The 20,000-nt window shown below is 45.4% G+C and overlaps 1 protein-coding gene across 1 annotated transcript in view; it reads right to left on the bottom strand.

Moving 5' to 3' along the window:
• Nucleotides 1–3,983: 3,983 nt before the first annotated feature.
• Nucleotides 3,984–20,000, bottom strand: part of LOC127911273 (serine-aspartate repeat-containing protein F-like) — a 51,845-nt gene continuing 35,828 nt past the window's right edge. Inside the window, exons 3-4 of the mRNA XM_052477434.1 lie at nt 4,837–5,817; nt 3,984–4,681 (exon numbers count right to left, since the gene is read on the bottom strand). Of these exons, the coding sequence (XP_052333394.1) occupies nt 3,984–4,681; nt 4,837–5,817 (1,679 nt within the window). The remainder of the gene's footprint in view (nt 4,682–4,836; nt 5,818–20,000) is intronic.

Genomic DNA, 20,000 nt, shown 5'->3' on the forward strand with positions numbered 1-20,000 from the left:
GACTCTGCCGTCCTTAAGCCATTTTGCCACAACGTTGGAAGTATGCTTGGGGTCATTGTCTTTTTGGACGAACCATTTGCGACCAAGCGTTAACTTCCTGACTGATGTCTTGAGATGTTGCTTCAATATATTCACATCATTTCCCCCCCTCAGTCTCCTGCAGCAAAGCACCCCCACAACATGATGCTGCCCCGTGCTCAATGGTTGGGATGGTGTTCTTCAGCTTGCAAGCCTCCCCCTTTTTCCTCCAAACATAACGATGGTCATTATGCCCAAAAGGTACTATTTTTGTTTCATCAGACCAGAGGACATTTCTCCAAAAAGTACGATCTTTGTCCCCATGTGTAGTTGCAAACCGTAGTCTGGCTTTTTTTTGTGGCAGTTTTGAAGCAGTGGTTTCTTCCTTGCTGAGCGTCGTTTCAGGTTATGTTGATATAGAACTCGTTTTAGTGTGGATATAGATACTTTTGTAACTGTTTCCTCCAGCATCTTCAAATGAAAAATCTAAATCAAATCAAATTGTATTTGTCTCATACACATGGTTAGCAGATGTTAATGCGAGTGTAGCGAAATGCTTGTGCTTCTAGTTCCGACAATGCAGTAATACCCAACGAGTAATCTAACCTAACTATTCCACAACTACTACCTTATACACACAAGTGTAAAGGGATAAGAATATGTACATAAAGATATATGAATGAGTGATGGTACAGAATGGCATAGGCAAGATGCAGTAGATGGTATCGAGTACAGTATATACAAATGAGATGAGTAATGTAGGGTATGTGAACATTATATTACGTGGCATTGTTTAAAGTGGCTAGTTATACATTTTTTTTTACATCAATTTACATCAATTTACATGATTAAAGTGGCTGGAGTTGAGTCAGTATGTTGGCAGCACTCAATGTTAGTGGTGGCTGTTTAACAGTCTAATGGCCTTGATGGCCTTGAGATAGAAGGTCCTTTGCTGTGGTTCTGGGATTGATTTGCACTTTTCGCACCAAAGTACGTTCATATCGAGGAGGCAAAACTCGTCTCCTTCCTGAGCGGTATGACGGCTGTGTGGTCCCATGGTGTTTATACTTGCATACTATTGTTTGTACAGATGAACGTGGTACCTTCAATTGTTTGGAAATTGCTCCCAAGAATGAACCAGACTTGTGGAGGTCTACAATTTGTTTTCTGAGGTCTTAGTTGATTTCTTTTGATTTTCCCATGATGTCAAGCAAAGAGGCACTGAGTTTGAAGGTAGGCCTTGAAATACATCCACAGGTACACCTCCAATTGACTCAAATTATGTCAATTAGCCTATCAGAAGCTTCTAAAGCCATGACATAATTTTCTGGAATTTTCCAAGCTGTGTAAATGCACAGTCAATTTTGTGTATGTAAACTTCTGACCCACTGGAATTATGATACAGTGAATTATAAGTGAAATAATCTGTCTGTAAACAATTGTTGTAAATATTACTTGTGTCATGCACAAAGTAGATGTCCTAACCGACTTGCCAAAACTATAGTTTGTTGACAAGACATTTGTGGAGTGGTTGAAAAACCAGTGTTAATGACTCCAACCTAAGTGTATGTAAACTTCCGACTTTACTTGTAGTTGTTTTTAAATAACATTCTTAGAACATTCTCTGAACATTCCGAAAGTTTTCTTGTGGTTTTAATGGAATGTTTTCTTAACGTTCTCAGATCAATTTGAAACAATGTCTTTAAATAGAACCAGGAGGAAACTTGCAGGAAACATTGTCAGGACTTTGTCCTGTTGGGTGAGGGTCATACAACCCCCTTTCCAACCCCCAGCCCCCCATAAATACCATTTTCCCATAACTCTCCACTCTACAAAAATGTACTGTATACCCTATCTTGGAAAGTCTACACATTCTAGTTATCAGAATCACATGGAATTGTTGTGCAATTTAAATGTTTAAATATGAAACTATTTGTGAAAAGATTAAATGTAATTTTAGCCTTCTAAATGAGAGAATTGTTTTCATAAGTAAACTATGCTCACTCAGTGGCCACGCCCAAGAGAACAGACATTGGTTGGAGAGGGATGAAAGACACCCTTCTCTTCTCCAGTATAAAAGCCCCCGTGACCCAATTCACGTCAGACAAAGCAAACCCCAGAGTGAGCTGTGGTTGACAATGGTTGAATATCCACTCTACATAAAGACATTTACATGAGACCAGATCACGTGGAGGAGACGATCACTACGCTGGGAAGGATGAATTTTGACTAGACCAGCCAGAACTCAGTGCAACGCTGATTATGGCAAAATGGTATGAACTTTTAACTCTTATTCACTAAAGAAGAAGTGATATATCCTAGAAGTTGAGTTATCAGCTGCAAAGTTGTGGTAAGGTTGTATGCAAAACAAAAATAGTACAACCACTCTCTCACCAAGCTCTAATAAGCATATGGTTTTCGGAACGTTATGTGCAAGCTGGGGAACCTCTAATAAGCATATGGTTTTCAGAACGTTATGTGCTAGCTGGGGAAGCTCTAATAAGCATATGGTTTTCAGAACGTTATGTGCTAGCTGGGGAAGCACTAATAAGCATATGGTTTTCAGAATGTTATGTGCTAGCTGGGGAAGCTCTAATAAGCATATGGTTTTCAGAACGTTATGTGCTAGCTGGGGATGCTCTAATAAGCATATGGTTTTCAGAACGTTATGTGTTAGCTGGGGAAGCTCTAAGTATGCGTTAATTGTTTGATAGCTTGATGTTTTAGTAATGCAAGTCTGCTTTCTGACAGGGCACTCTATTTGTGTGTGTGTTGGCGCGTGTGCGTGTGCAAGCCAAGTATATATGTGTGTGTGTGTGTGTGTGTGTGTGTGTGTGTGTGTGTGTGTGTGTACATGCTTGCGTGCTCACGCACGTGTGTGTGTGTACTGTGTCACGTTGGCTAATGTTGTTTAATATTCAAAGCACATTACATTATGTTTCCCTGAGTCACCATGTCTTAATGGAGGAAATAGAGGCTATATCCCAAATTAAACCATATAACCTATTTAGTGCACTACTTTAGACCGGAGACTATATGTAAAGTAGTGCACTAAATATGAAATAGAGTGCCATTTGGGACATTGCCAGAGCACTTCTAAATTCATTAAGATGTCCGCTCTGAGTTCATGAAGATGTCTGCTCTGAGTTCATTAAGATGTCTGCTCTGAGTTCTGAAGATGTCTGCTCTGAGTTCTGAAGATGTCTGCTCTGAGTTCTGAAGATGTCTGCTCTGAGTTCATTAAGATGTCTGCTCTGAGTTCATTAAGATGTCCGCTCTGAGTTCTGAAGATGTCTGCTCTGAGTTCTGAAGATGTCCGCTCTGAGTTCATTAAGATGTCTGCTCTGAGTTCTGAAGATGTCCGCTCTGAGTTCATTAAGATGTCTGCTCTGAGTTCTGAAGATGTCCGCTCTGAGTTCATTAAGATGTCTGCTCTGAGTTCTGAAGATGTCTGCTCTGAGTTCTGAAGATGTCTGCTCTGAGTTCATGAAGATGTCTGCTCTGAGTTCTGAAGATGTCTGCTCTGAGTTCATTAAGATGTCTGCTCTGAGTTCATTAAGATGTCTGCTCTGAGTTCTGAAGATGTCTGCTCTGAGTTCTGAAGATGTCTGCTCTGAGTTCTGAAGATGTCTGCTCTGAGTTCTGAAGATGTCTGCTCTGAGTTCATTAAGATGTCTGCTCTGAGTTCATTAAGATGTCCGCTCTGAGTTCTGAAGATGTCCGCTCTGAGTCCATTATTAAGATGTCTGCTCTGAGTTCATTAAGATGTCTGCTCTGAGTTCTGTACTTGGCAGAGAAGATATGCAGAGTGAAAACAGGACAGTTTATATCCTCATCTTTCTGAGTGCTCGTCTGTAAAAAGACCAGACCCACTGGGCACAGACATCAGTTCAACATCTACCTTTGATTTACATTTGGTTGAGTTGTCAACCAATGTGATTTTAATGTGAAATAAACCGAACAATTCACTCTGTCGTTGCTCGGCTGTAGTTCCCCGGCTGTAGTTCCCCGGCTGTAGTTCCCCGGCTGTAGTTCCCCGGCTGTAGTTCCCTGGCTGTTGTTCCCCGGCTGTAGTTCCCCGTCTGTAGTTCCCCGACTGTCGTTGCTCGGCTGAAGTTCCCTAGGCTGTAGTTCCCCGGCTGTAGTTCCCCGGCTGTAGTTCCTAGGCTGTAGTTCCCTAGGCTGTCGTTGCTCGGCTGTAGTTCCCCGGCTGTAGTCCCCGGCTGTAGTTCCCCGGCTGTAGTTCCCGGCTTAAGTTCCCTAGGCTGTAGTTCCCGGCTGTTGTTCCCGGCTGTAGTTCCCCGGCTGTAGTTCCCCGGCTGTAGTTCCCCGGCTGTAGTTCCCCGGCTGTAGTTCCCCGGCTGTAGTTCCCCGGCTGTAGTTCCCCGGCTGTAGTTCCCTAGGCTGTAGTTCCCCGGCTGTAGTTCCCCGGCTGTTGTTCTTAAGCTGTACTTCCCGGCTGTAGTTCCCCGGCTGTTGTTCCCCGGCTGTAGTTCCCCGCTGTAGTTCCTCGGCTGTAGTTCCCGGCTGTAAGTTCCCCGGCTGTAGTTCCCTAGGCTGTAGTTCCCTAGGCTGTAGTTCCCCGGCTGTAGTTCCCCGGCTGTAGTTCCCCAGCTGTAGTTCCAGGCTGTAGTTCCCGGCTGTAGTTCCCGGTAGTTCCCGGCTGTAAAAAGACCAGACCCCGGCTGTCAGTTCAACATCTAGGCTGTAGTTCCCCGGCTGTAGTTCCCGGCTGTAGTTCCCGGCTGTGAGTTCCCTAGGCTGTAGTTCCCTAGGCTGTAGTTCCCGGCTGTAGTTCCCCGGCTGTAGTTCCCCGGCTGTAGTTCCCCGGCTGTAGTTCCCCGGCTGTAGTTCCCCGGCTGTAGTTCCCCGGCTGTAGTTCCCCGGCTGTAGTTCCCCGGCTGTAGTTCCCTAGGCTGTAGTTCCCCGGCTGTAGTTCCCCGGCTGTAGTTCCCCGGCTGTAGTTCCCTAGGCTGTAGTTCCCTAGGCTGTAGTTCCCCGGCTGTAGTTCCCCGGCTGTAGTTCCCGGCTGTAGTTCCCCGGCTGTAGTTCCCCGGCTGTAGTTCCCCGGCTGTAGTTCCCTAGGCTGTAGTTCCCTGGCTGTTGTTCCCCGGCTGTAGTTCCCCGGCTGTAGTTCCCCGGCTGTAGTTCCCCGGCTGTAGTTCCCTAGGCTGTAGTTCCCCGGCTGTAGTTCCCCGTCTGTAGTTCCCCGACTGTCGTTGCTCGGCTGTAGTTCCCCGGCTGTAGTTCCCCGGCTGTAGTTCCCGGCTGTAGTTCCCCGGCTGTAGTTCCCCGGCTGTAGTTCCCCGGCTGTAGTTCCCCGGCTGTAGTTCCCCGGCTGTAGTTCCCCGGCTGTAGTTCCCCGGCTGTAGTTCCCCGGCTGTAGTTCCCTAGGCTGTAGTTCCCTAGGCTGTAGTTCCCCGGCTGTAGTTCCCCGCTGTAGTTCCCCTGTAGTTCCCTGTCTGTTGCTCGGCTGTAGTTCCCGGCTGTAGTTCCCCGGCTGTAGTTCCCCGGCTGTCGTTTCGGCTGTAGTTCCCCGGCTGTAGTTCCCGGCTGTAGTTCCCCGGCTGTAGTTCCCGGCTGTAGTTCCCCGGCTGTAGTTCCCCGGCTGTAGTTCCCTGGCTGTAGTTGCTGTAGTTCCCCGGCTGTAGTTCCCTGGCTGTTGTTCCCGGCTGTAGTTCCCCGTCTGTAGTTCCCCGACTGTAGTTCCTCGCTGTAGTTCCCTAGGCTGTAGTTCCCTAGGCTGTAGTTCCCCGGCTGTAGTTCCCCGGCTGTAGTTCCCCGGCTGTAGTTCCCCGGCTGTAGTTCCCCGGCTGTAGTTCCCAGCATAACTATCTAACTAGCTAGCTGGCTATCGGGTGGATGGACAGGTTTGTTCGAAGTCTGAGTTCAACCAGAGAGAGAGAATGACGTCACTTTGACATAATAATAATAATAATAATTTATTGCGTTCACGTCATCCACCACCTGGGTGATGCACAGAAACAAATGTTGTGCCATCACACATCAGCTATATGCTGGGGAATTGAGGAGTGATATAAACCAATTAGGAATGAGGGGTAATGATTGGGTGGCCATGATGGAAGTGGGGCCAGGTTGGGAATTTAGCCAGGACACCTATTCTTACAATAAGTGGCATGTGAAAACAAAACAAAAATGAGAGTCTCATCCAAAAGACTGCACCTTACGCAGGGCAATGTCCCCTTCACTGCCCTGGGACATTGGGATCTCCTTAGAGTAGCGGGAAGAGTGCCCTCTACTGGCCACCCGACACCACTTCAACCCTTCAGCCTGTGATGCAGCCCAGACTATGTCCAATAATAAGTATTGTCAGAGCCCGGACATGCTGCCCAGTGGACACTGCCACCCAAACCCCCAGAGGCCCCATCTATCAATCTCCATCTCTCTAAAATATGAACCCCCCCATCACATGCCCACAGTGCTGAGGGGATGGACAGAGGCTGGGAATCTTCTAGTGCTAACGTGATTGTTGCCCTGTTGCCGCAGGAAGTAGAATTAATGTCCCTGGCAGGGAGAAGTGTTTTCTCTGTTGAACAGTGAAATGACTGCCCTGGTCTCTCTGTTGAACAGTGAAATGACTGCCCTGGTCTCTCTGTTGAACAGTGAAATGACTGCCCTGGTCTCTCTGTTGAACAGTGAAATGACTGCCCTGGTCTCTCTGTTGAACAGTGAAATGACTGCCCTGGTCTCTCTGTTGAACAGTGAAATGACTGCCCTGGTCTCTCTGTTGAACAGTGAAATGACTGCCCTGGTCTCTCTGTTGAACAGTGAAATGACTGCCCTGGTCTCTCTGTTGAACAGTGAAATGTCTGCCCTGGTCTCTCTCTGTTGAACAGTGAAATGTCTGCCCTGGTCTCTCTCTGTTGAACAGTGAAATGACTGTTCTGGTCTCTCTATTGAACAGTGAAATGACAAACCAGTTGAATAATATCATATATATGTTATATGTTAATATATGGTACACATAATGTAATCAGCAGTACAGAGATGTAATCAGCAGTACAGGGATATAGGGACAGATGGAGAGACTGCCCTGGTCTCTCTGTTGAACAGTGAAATGACTGCCCTGGTCTCTCTGTTGAACAGTGAAATGATTGCCCTGGTCTCTCTGTTGAACAGTGAAATGACAAACAAGTTGAATAATATCAGCCTCTAGGAGAGAGGCAGTACAGGGATATAGGGACAGATGGAGAGACTGCCCTGATCTCTCTGTTGAACAGTGAAATGACAAACCAGTTGAATAATATCAGCCTCTAGGAGAGAGGCAGTACAGGGATATAGGGACAGATGGAGAGACTGCCCTGATCTCTCTGTTGAACAGTGAAATGACAAACCAGTTGAATAATATCAGCCTCTAGGAGAGAAGCAGTACAGGGATATAGGGACAGATGGAGAGACTGCCCTGGTCTCTCTGTTGAACAGTGAAATGACAAACCAGTTGAATAATATCAGCCTCTAGGAGAGAAGCAGTACAGGGATATAGGGACAGATGGAGAGACTGCCCTGGTCTCTCTGTTGAACAGTGAAATGACAAACCAGTTGAATAATATCAGCCTCTAGGAGAGAGGCAGTACAGGGATATAGGGACAGATGGATTTTGGGTTTTGAGCCAAAATGTGCAGTGGAGCAAATACATTCACCAGCTATTCTGTCCTGATTCCGACTAGACTCATTATTCACATTATGGACAACAATCCATATCCCCAGGAACCAAAGTTACAGATCATTTCACAACATTAATATGTTAATATATGGTACACATAATGTTGGAATATTCTTAAACTACTACAATCACTTTGAATGTTGTAGCTAATCAATTGTTCCGTTAGCTGAAACGTGTATTCAGGAAATAGGTTGAGACACTTTTACTATTGTTTAACAGAAGATTTTATCTGTTGATTAGTCGCTATTTTGGATACAGTCATTGTCAAGCTAGTGCCAATAGAATTGCTTCTCCTTTTCATATACCACAGACCCTATCAGGAGATTGTTATCAAGGATTCCTGCTGCATTCGACTGTCTGGGAGAGAACAACTGTTTTACGGTGCTTAGTGTGTACGACCTTGTGGAATGTCTGGGGGGAAAGGTGGTGGAGACGTCCATGCCACACACACACACACACACACACACACACACACACACACACACACACACACACACACACACACACACACACACACACACACACACACACACACACACACACACACACACACACACACACACACACACACATAGTTGTCTTTTTGCTTTCTCATAATTTTGGGGCACACACACACACACACACACACACACACAGGCACACACACACACACACCGACTTGAGTGTTTAGAGAGGGAAATGTATGAACGTCCAACTATTGCTGGCCAGTGTTCATGAGGAGGCACTTGTCACGGGACAGGAAGAGGGCAGGTCCCTGCTTACTTCCTCTCCTTCTCTCTCCTTCTCTTTGTTCTCTCCTCTCTGTTCTCTCCTCTCTGTTATCTCCTCTCTGTTCTCACCTCTCTGTTCTCTCCTCTCTGTTCTCTCTGTTCTCTCCTCTCTGTTCTCTCCTTCTCTCCTCTCTGTTCTCTCCTCTCTGTTCTCTCCTCTCTTATCTCTCCTTATAAATGAATCTTGCCTTCTGATTGGCTAGGTGGAAATGTGACCATGTTGCTCCCATCTATCCAATCCTCTCAGATCTACAGAAGTGTCCATTTCAGTCTAGCATTATGCATAACGCCTTAAGGACATAAATCTCCCATTGAACAGGTGTCCTGTCAGAACTGACAGACAGGAGAGCAGACACTGAGCACTGAGCCCACAGTCTGTCTGTGGTACATCTGCATTCTGCCTGATAACCTGTAGGGGGCACTGTGGTTCCATGGCTACATTTACATCACTGTGAACAAGGACAGGACTGCCTGCAGAGGAGAGGAGTGGTGAGGTAGGAGCTGCTTGGTGCATTTTAAATTGTCTAAATCTATTCTGTATATCTCTGTAGCTCTCTCTCTTTTACTCTCTCTGTTTCTCTCCCTCCCCTCTTAATGTCCAGATGCTTCTTTTACATTGTCTGGGTGACCACTGAGAATCAATATGTGCTGCTCTCAATTCACGCTGTCTGCCTTGCTCTTGTCTGGTCTTGAAACCAAAACTATAGGGGTTGAGGAGGGTTGTGTCCCTGGTCTAGGGGCTGAAGAGGGTTATGCACACACAGAGAGAGAGAGAGAGAGAGAGAGAGAGAGAGAGAGAGAGAGAGAGAGAGAGAGAGAGAGAGAGAGAGAGAGAGAGAGAGAGAGAGAGAGAGAGAGAGAGAGAGAGAGAGAGAGAGAGAGAGAGAGAGAGAGAGAGAGAGAGAGAGAGAGAGAGAGAGAGAGAGAGAGAGAGAGAGAGAGAGAGAGAGAGAGAGATCTTCTGCACAGATTCTCTGTCAGACCTGGGCCCTGACAGTCGATCTCAGTAAGACAAAAATAATGGTGTTCCAAAAAATGTCCAGTAGCCAAGACAACAAATACAAATTCTATCTAGACACTGTCACCCAAGAGCACACAAAGAATTACACCTGCCTCAGCTTAAACATCAACACCACAGGAAACATCCACAAGGAGGTGAACGATCTAAGAGACAAGGCGAGAAGGGCCTTCTATGCCATCAAAAGGAATGTAGAATTAGGATCTGGCAGACAAATACTTGAATCAGTTGTCAAAGGCATTGCCCTCTACAGTTGTGAGGTCTGGAGTCAAACACCCAGAGACTCTGCATTCTGCAAAATAATCATTTATATACAACACCCCAAACAATGCATGCACAGCGTAATTAGGACTGTACCTGCTAGTTAGCAACATCCAGAAAAGAGCTGTTACATTCGACAACCATCTAAAAGGAAGTGATGCTCACACATTCCACCACAAGGCCCTCACCTACAGAGAGATGAACCTAGAGAAGAGTCCCCTCAGAGCCCTCACCTACAGAGAGATGAACCTAGAGAAGAGTCCCCTCAGAGCCCTCACCTACAGAGAGATGAATCTAGAGAAGACTCAGAGCCCTCACCTACAGAGAGATGAACCTAGAGAAGACTCAGAGCCCTCACCTACAGAGAGATGAACCTAGAGCAGACTCAGAGCCCTCACCTACAGAAAGATGAACCTAGAGAAGAGTCCCCTCAGCCAGCTGGTTCTGGGGCTCTGTTGACACACATCAACAGACCCCACAGAGCCCCAGGACAGCAGCACAATTAGACCCAACCAAATAATGAGAAAACAAAAATATAACTATTTGGCACACAGGAAAGATTCAAAAACAGAGCAAACTAGAATGCTATTTGGCCCTAAACAGAGAGTACACAGTGGCAGAATCCCTGACCACTGTGACTGACCCAACATGAAGGAAATCTTTGACTATGTACAGACTCAGTGAGCATAGCCTTGCTATTGAGAAAGGCCGCCGTAGGCAGACCTGGCTCTCAAGAGAAGACAGGTTATGTGCTCACTGCCCACAAAATGAGGTGGAAACTGACCTCTTGTCAAATGTAGGACCATATTAGAGACACATATTTCCCTCAGATTACACAGACCCACAAAGGAATCGTAAAGAAATCAAACATGAATAAACTACCATATATATTAGGAGAAAAGACGCATTGTGACAATCACAGCAGCCAGATGTGGGTCTCGTTGCCATGAGAAAAGGTCAACCAGTGAAGAACAAACAAAATTGTTTATTTATTTTCCCAATAGCAAGGCTGTTTAGGGACAGATAGCGTTCCAATAGTTGTCTTTTTGCTTTCTCATAATTTTGGTTCGGTGTCACGTGTGCTCCTTCTCACGCATCTAGGTCACCACGCTGCTCGTTATGGCGCACACCTGTAACCATCGTTATGCGCACATGCGTGTCATTAGACTCACCTGGACTCCATCACCTCCCTGATTTCATACCCGATATATGTCACTCCCTGTGGTTCCTTCCCTATATATGTCACTCCCTGTGGTTCCTTCCCTATATATGTCTCTCCCTTTGGTTCCTTCCCTATATATGTCCCTCCCTTTGGTTCCTTCCCTATATATGTCACTCCCTGTGGTTCCTTCCCTATATATGTCACTCCCTGTGGTTCCTTCCCTATATATGTCCCTCCCTTTGGTTCCTTCCCTATATATGTCACTCCCTTTGGTTCCTTCCCTATATATGTCTCTCCCTTTGGTTCCTTCCCTATATATGTCCCTCCCTTTGGTTCCTTCCCTATATATGTCACTCCCTTTGGTTCCTTCCCTATTTATGTCTCTCCCTTTGGTTCCTTCCCTATATATGTCACTCCCTTTGGTTCCTTCCCTATATATGTCACTCCCTTTGGTTCCTTCCCTATATATGTCTCTCCCTTTGGTTCCTTCCCTATATATGTCTCTCCCTTTGGTTCCTTCCCTATATATGTCCCTCCCTTTGGTTCCTTCCCTATATATTTCACTCCCTTTGGTTCCTTCCCTATATATGTCTTCCCTATATATGTCTCTCCTTTGGTTCCTTCCCTATATATGTCACTCTCTTTGGTTCCTTCCCTATATATGTCTCTCCCTTTGGTTCCTTTCCTATATATGTCCCTCCCTTTGGTTCCTTCCCTATATATGTCACTCCCATTGGTTCCTTCCCTATTTATGTCCCTCCCTTTGGTTCCTTCCCTATATATGTCACTCCCTTTGGTTCCTTCCCTATATATGTCACTCCCTGTGGTTCCTTCCCTATATATGTCACTCCCTGTGGTTCCTTCCCTATATATGTCACTCCCTTTGGTTCCTTCCCTATATATGTCACTCCCAGTTGGTCCTTCCCTATATATGTCACTCCCTTTGGTTCCTTCCCTATATATGTCACTCCCTTTGGTTCCTTCCCTATATATGTCACTCCCTGTGGTTCCTTCCCTATATATGTCACTCCCTTTGGTTCCTTCCCTATATATGTCACTCCCTGTGGTTCCTTCCCTATATATGTCACTCCCTTTGGTTCCTTCCCTATATATGTCACTCCCATTGGTTCCTTCCCTATTTATGTCCCTCCCTTTGGTTCCTTCCCTATATATGTCCCTCCCTTTGGTTCCTTCCCTATATATGTCACTCCCTTTGGTTCCTTCCTTATATATGTCACTCCCTTTGGTTCCTTCCCTATTCACTCCCTTTGGTTCCTTCCCTATATATGTCACTCCCTTTGGTTCCTTCCCTATATATGTCTCTCCCTTTGGTTCCTTCCCAAATATGTCACTCCCTTTGGTTCCTTCCCTATATATGTCACTCCCTTTGGTTCCTTCCCTATATATGTCACTCCCGGTGGTTCCTTCCCTATATATGTAACTCCCTTTGGTTCCTTCCCTATATATGTCACTCCCGGTGGTTCCTTCCCTATATATGTCACTCCCTTTGGTTCCTTCCCTATATATGTCACTCCCAGTTGGTCCTTCCCTATATATTTCACTCCCTTTGGTTCCTTCCCTATATATGTCACTCCCTTTGGTTCCTTCCCTATATATGTCCCTCCCATTGGTTCCTTCCCTATATATGTCTCTCCTTTTGGTTCCTTCCCTATTCACTCCCTTTGGTTCCTTCCCTATATATGTCCCTCCCTTTGGTTCCTTCCCTATATATTTCACTCCCTTTGGTTCCTTCCCTATATATGTCCCTCCCTTTGGTTCCTTCCCTATATATTTCACTCCCTTTGGTTCCTTCCCTATATATTTCACTCCCTTTGGTTCCTTCCCTATATATGTCACTACCTTTGGTTCCTTCCCTATACATGTCACTCCCTTTGGTTCCTTCCCTATATATGTCACTCCCTGTGGTTCCTTCCCTATATATTTCACTCCCTTTGGTTCCTTCCCTATATATGTCCCTCCCTTTGGTTCCTTCCCTATATATTTCACTCCCTTTGGTTCCTTCCCTATTCACTCCCTTTGGTTCCTTCCCTATACATGTCACTCCCTGTGGTTCCTTCCCTATATATGTCACTCCCTGTGGTTCCTTCCCTATATATGTCACTCCCTGTGGTTCCTTCCCTATATATTGTCACTACCTTTGGTTCCTTCCCTATTTATGTCTCTCCCTTTGGTTCCTCCCCTATATATGTCACTCCCTTTGGTTCCTTTCCTATATATGTCCCTCCCTTTGGTTCCTTCCCTATATATGTCACTCCCTTTGGTTCCTTCCCTATATATGTAACTCCCTTTGGTTCCTTCCCTATATATGTCACTCCCTTTGGTTCCTTCCCTATTCACTCCCTTTGGTTCCTTCCCTATATATGTCACTCCCTCTGGTTCCTTCCCTATATATATCACTCCCTTTGGTTCCTTCCCTATTCACTCCCTTTGGTTCCTTCCCTATATATGTCACTCCCTCTGGTTCCTTCCCTATATATATCACTCCCTTTGGTTCCTTCCCTATATATGTCCCTCCCTTTGGTTCCTTCCCTATTCACTCCCTTTGGTTCCTTCCCTATATATGTCACTCCCTCTTGTTCCTTCCCTATATATTTCACTCCCTTTGGTTCCTTCCCTATTCACTCCCTTTGGTTCCTTCCCTATATATGTCACTCCCTGTGGTTCCTTCCCTATATATGTCACTCCCTTTGGTTCCTTCCCTATATATGTCACTCCCTTTGGTTCCTTCCCTATTCACTCCCTTTGGTTCCTTCCCTATATATGTCCCTCCCTTTGGTTCCTTCCCTATATATATCACTCCCTTTGGTTCCTTCCCTATATATTTCACTCCCTTTGGTTCCTTCCCTATATATATCACTCCCTTTGGTTCCTTCCCTATATATGTCACTCCCTTTGGTTCCTTCCCTATTCACTCCCTTTGGTTCCTTTCCTATATATGTCCCTCCCTTTGGTTCCTTCCCTATATATATCACTCCCTTTGGTTCCTTCCCTATATATTTCACTCCCTTTGGTTCCTTCCCTATTCACTCCCTTTGGTTCCTTCCCTATATATGTCACTCCCTGTGGTTCCTTCCCTATATATGTCACTCCCTGTGGTTCCTTCCCTATTCACTCCCTTTGGTTCCTTCCCTATATATGTCACTCCCTGTGGTTCCTTCCCTATATATGTCCCTCCCTTTGGTTCCTTCCCTATATATATCACTCCCTGTGGTTCCTTCCCTATATATGTCACTCCCTTTGGTTCCTTCCCTATTCACTCCCTTTGGTTCCTTCCCTATATATGTCACTCCCTGTGGTTCCTTCCCTATATATGTCACTCCCTGTGGTTCCTTCCCTATATATGTCACTACCTTTGGTTCCTTCCCTATATATGTCACTCCCATTGGTTCCTTCCCTATTTATGTCTCTCCCTTTGGTTCCTCCCCTATATATGTCACTCCCTTTGGTTCCTTCCCTATATATGTCCCTCCCTTTGGTTCCTTCCCTATTCACTCCCTTTGGTTCCTTCCCTATATATGTCACTCCCTCTTGTTCCTTCCCTATATATTTCACTCCCTTTGGTTCCTTCCCTATTCACTCCCTTTGGTTCCTTCCCTATATATGTCACTCCCTGTGGTTCCTTCCCTATATATGTCACTCCCTGTGGTTCCTTCCCTATATATGTCACTCCCTTTGGTTCCTTCCCTATTCACTCCCTTTGGTTCCTTCCCTATATATGTCCCTCCCTTTGGTTCCTTCCCTATATATATCACTCCCTTTGGTTCCTTCCCTATATATTTCACTCCCTTTGGTTCCTTCCCTATATATATCACTCCCTTTGGTTCCTTCCCTATATATGTCACTCCCTTTGGTTCCTTCCCTATTCACTCCCTTTGGTTCCTTTCCTATATATGTCCCTCCCTTTGGTTCCTTCCCTATATATATCACTCCCTTTGGTTCCTTCCCTATATATTTCACTCCCTTTGGTTCCTTCCCTATTCACTCCCTTTGGTTCCTTCCCTATATATGTCACTCCCTGTGGTTCCTTCCCTATATATGTCACTCCCTGTGGTTCCTTCCCTATATATGTCACTCCCTGTGGTTCCTTCCCTATTCACTCCCTTTGGTTCCTTCCCTATATATGTCACTCCCTGTGGTTCCTTCCCTATATATGTCCCTCCCTTTGGTTCCTTCCCTATATATATCACTCCCTGTGGTTCCTTCCCTATATATGTCACTCCCTTTGGTTCCTTCCCTATTCACTCCCTTTGGTTCCTTCCCTATATATGTCACTCCCTGTGGTTCCTTCCCTATATATGTCACTCCCTGTGGTTCCTTCCCTATATATGTCACTACCTTTGGTTCCTTCCCTATATATGTCACTCCCATTGGTTCCTTCCCTATTTATGTCTCTCCCTTTGGTTCCTCCCCTATATATGTCACTCCCTTTGGTTCCTTTCCTATATATGTCACTCCCTTTGGTTCCTTCCCTATATATGTCCCTCCCATTGGTTCCTTCCCAAATATGTCACTCCCTTTGGTTCCTTCCCTATATATGTCTCTCCCTTTGGTTCCTTCCCTATCCACTCCCTTTGGTTCCTTCCCTATATATGTCACTCCCTTTGGTTCCTTCCCTATATATGTCACTCCCTTTGGTTCCTTCCCTATTCACTCCCTTTGGTTCCTTCCCTATATATGTCACTCCCTTTGGTTCCTTCCCTATATATGTCACTCCCTTTGGTTCCTTCCCTATATATGTCACTCCCTTTGGTTCCTTCCCTATATATGTCACTCCCTTTGGTTCCTTCCCTATATATGTCACTCCCTTTGGTTCCTTCCCTATACATGTCACTCCCTTTGGTTCCTTGCCTATATATTTCACTCCCTTTGGTTCCTTCCCTATTCACTCCCTTTGGTTCCTTCCCTATATATTTCACTCCCTTTGGTTCCTTCCCTATTCACTCCCTTTGGTTCCTTCCCTATATATTTCACTCCCTTTGGTTCCTTCCCTATTCACTCCCTTTGGTTCCTTCCCTATATATGTCACTCCCTGTGGTTCCTTCCCTATATATTTCACTCCCTTTGGTTCCTTCCCTATATATGTCACTACCTTTGGTTCCTTCCCTATATATGTCACTCCCTGTGGTTCCTTCCCTATATATTTCACTCCCTTTGGTTCCTTCCCTATTCACTCCCTTTGGTTCCTTCCCTATATATGTCACTACCTGTGGTTCCTTCCCTATATATTTCACTCCCTTTGGTTCCTTCCCTATTCACTCCCTTTGGTTCCTTCCCTATATATGTCACTCCCTGTGGTTCCTTCCCTATATATTTCACTCCCTTTGGTTCCTTCCCTATATATGTCACTACCTGTGGTTCCTTCCCTATATATTTCACTCCCTTTGGTTCCTTCCCTATTCACTCCCTTTGGTTCCTTCCCTATATATGTCACTCCCTGTTGTTCCTTCCCTATATATGTCACTCCCTGTGGTTCCTTCCCTATATATGTCACTCCCTGTGGTTCCTTCCCTATATATGTCACTACCTTTGGTTCCTTCCCTATTTATGTCTCTCCCTTTGGTTCCTCCCCTATATATGTCACTCCCTTTGGTTCCTTTCCTATATATGTCCCTCCCTTTGGTTCCTTCCCTATATATGTCACTCCCTTTGGTTCCTTCCCTATATATGTAACTCCCTTTGGTTCCTTCCCTATATATGTCACTCCCTTTGGTTCCTTCCCTATTCACTCCCTTTGGTTCCTTCCCTATATATGTCACTCCCTTTGGTTCCTTCCCTATTCACTCCCTTTGGTTCCTTCCCTATTCACTCCCTTTGGTTCCTTCCCTATATATGTCACTCCCTCTGGTTCCTTCCCTATATATATCACTCCCTTTGGTTCCTTCCCTATATATTTCACTCCCTTTGGTTCCTTCCCTATTCACTCCCTTTGGTTCCTTCCCTATATATTTCACTCCCTGTGGTTCCTTCCCTATATATTTCACTCCCTTTGGTTCCTTCCCTATTCACTCCCTTTGGTTCCTTCCCTATATATGTCACTACCTTTGGTTCCTTCCCTATTTATGTCTCTCCCTTTGGTTCCTTCCCTATATATGTCACTCCCTTTGGTTCCTTCCCTATATATGTCCCTCCCATTGGTTCCTTCCCTATATATGTCCCTCCCTTTGGTTCCTCCCCTATATATGTCCCTCCCTTTGGTTCCTTCCCTATATATGTCACTCCCTTTGGTTCCTTCCCTATATATGTAACTCCCTTTGGTTCCTTCCCTATATATGTCCCTCCCATTGGTTCCTTCCCATATATGTCACTCCCTTTGGTTCCTTCCCTATATATGTCTCTCCCTTTGGTTCCTTCCCTATATATGTCACTCCCTTTGGTTCCTTCCCTATATATGTAACTCCCTTTGGTTCCTTCCCTATATATGTCCCTCCCATTGGTTCCTTCCCAAATATGTCACTCCCTTTGGTTCCTTCCCTATATATGTCTCTCCCTTTGGTTCCTTCCCTATATATGTCCCTCCCTTTGGTTCCTTCCCTATATATGTAACTCCCTTTGGTTCCTTCCCTATATATGTCCCTCCCATTGGTTCCTTCCCAAATATGTCACTCCCTTTGGTTCCTTCCCTATATATGTCCCTCCCTTTGGTTCCTTCCCTATATATGTCCCTCCCATTGGTTCCTTCCCTATATATGTCCCTCCCTTTGGTTCCTCCCCTATATATGTCACTCCCATTGGTTCCTTCCCTATATATGTCACTCCCTTTGGTTCCTTCCCTCTATATGTAACTCCCTTTGGTTCCTTCCCTATATATGTAACTCCCTTTGGTTCCTTCCCTATATATGTCACTCCCTTTGGTTCCTTCCCTATATATGTCCCTCCCTTTGGTTCCTTCCCTATATATGTCACTCCCTTTGGTTCCTTCCCTATATATGTCCCTCCCTTTGGTTCCTTCCCTATATATGTCACTCCCTTTGGTTCCTTCCCTATATATGTCCCTCCCTTTGGTTCCTTCCCTATATATGTCCCTCCCTTTGGTTCCTTCCCTATATATGTCCCTCCCTTTGGTTCCTTCCCTATATATGTCCCTCCCTTTGGTTCCTTCCCTCTATATGTCCCTCCCTTTGGTTCCTTCCCTATATATGTCACTCCCTTTGGTTCCTTCCCTATATATGTCCCTCCCTTTGGTTCCTTCCCTATATATGTCCCTCCCTTTGGTTCCTTCCCTCTATATGTCCCTCCCTTTGGTTCCTTCCCTATATATGTAACTCCCTTTGGTTCCTTCCCTATATATGTCCCTCCCATTGGTTCCTTCCCAAATATGTCCCTCCCTTTGGTTCCTTCCCTATATATGTCCCTCCCTTTGGTTCCTTCCCTATATATGTCCCTCCCTTTGGTTCCTTCCCTCTATATGTCCCTCCCTTTGGTTCCTTCCCTATATATGTCACTCCCTTTGGTTCCTTCCCTATATATGTCACTCCCTTTGGTTCCTTCCCTATATATGTCACTCCCTTTGGTTCCTTCCCTATATATTTCACTCCCTTTGGTTCCTTCCCTATATATGTCACTCCCTTTGGTTCCTTCCCTATATATGTCACTCCCTTTGGTTCCTTCCCTATATATGTCACTCCCTTTGGTTCCTTCCCTATTCACTCCCTTTGGTTCCTTCCCTATATATGTCACTCCCTTTGGTTCCTTCCCTATATATGTCCCTCCCTTTGGTTCCTTCCCTATTCACTCCCTTTGGTTCCTTCCCTATATATGTCACTCCCTTTGGTTCCTTCCCTATTCACTCCCTTTGGTTCCTTCCCTATATATGTCACTCCCTTTGGTTCCTTCCCTATATATGTCACTCCCTTTGGTTCCTTCCCAAATATGTCACTCCCTTTGGTTCCTTCCCTATATATGTCGCTCCATTTGGTTCCTTCCCTATATATGTCACTCCCTTTGGTTCCTTCCCTATCCACTCCCTTTGTTTCCTTCCCTATATATGTAACTCCCTTTGGTTCCTTCCCTATATATGTCCCTCCCATTGGTTCCTTCCCAAATATGTCACTCCCTTTGGTTCCTTCCCTATATATGTCTCTCCCTTTGGTTCCTTCCCTATCCACTCCCTTTGGTTCCTTCCCTATATATGTCACTCCCTTTGGTTCCTTCCCTATATATGTAACTCCCTTTGGTTCCTTCCCTATATTTGTCCCTCCCATTGGTTCCTTCCCAAATATGTCACTCCCTTTGGTTCCTTCCCTATATATGTAACTCCCTTTGGTTCCTTCCCTATATATGTCACTCCCTTTGGTTCCTTCCCTATATATGTCCCTCCCATTGGTTCCTTCCCTATATATTTCACTCCCTGTGGTTCCTTCCCAAATATGTCACTCCCTTTGGTTCCTTCCCTATATATGTCCCTCCCATTGGTTCCTTCCCAATATATTTCACTCCCTGTGGTTCCTTCCCAAATATGTCACTCCCTTTGGTTCCTTCCCTATATATGTCACTCCCTTTGGTTCCTTCCCTATCCACTCCCTTTGTTTCCTTCCCTATATATGTCCCTCCCTTTGGTTCCTTCCCTATATATGTCGCTCCATTTGGTTCCTTCCCTATATATGTCACTCCCTTTGGTTCCTTCCCTATATATGTCACTCCCTTTGGTTCCTTCCCTATATATGTCACTCCCTTTGTTTCCTTCCCTATATATGTCGCTCCATTTGGTTTCTTCCCTATATATTTCACTCCCTTTGGTTCCTTCCCTATATATGTAACTCCCTTTGGTTCCTTCCCTATATATGTCACTCCCTGTGGTTCCTTCCCTATATATTTCACTCCCTTTGGTTCCTTCCCTATTCACTCCCTTTGGTTCCTTCCCTATATATGTCCCTCCCTTTGGTTCCTTCCCTATATATGTCACTCCCATTGGTTCCTTCCCTATATATGTCCCTCCCTTTGGTTCCTTCCCTATTCACTCCCTTTGGTTCCTTCCCTATATATGTCCCTCCCTGTGGTTCCTTCCCTATATATGTCACTCCCATTGGTTCCTTCCCTATATATGTCCCTCCCTTTGGTTCCTTCCCT

Source organism: Oncorhynchus keta, chromosome 24 (assembly GCF_023373465.1).
Source record: "Oncorhynchus keta strain PuntledgeMale-10-30-2019 chromosome 24, Oket_V2, whole genome shotgun sequence".
In the NCBI taxonomy this organism is placed as follows: Eukaryota; Metazoa; Chordata; class Actinopteri; order Salmoniformes; family Salmonidae; genus Oncorhynchus; species Oncorhynchus keta.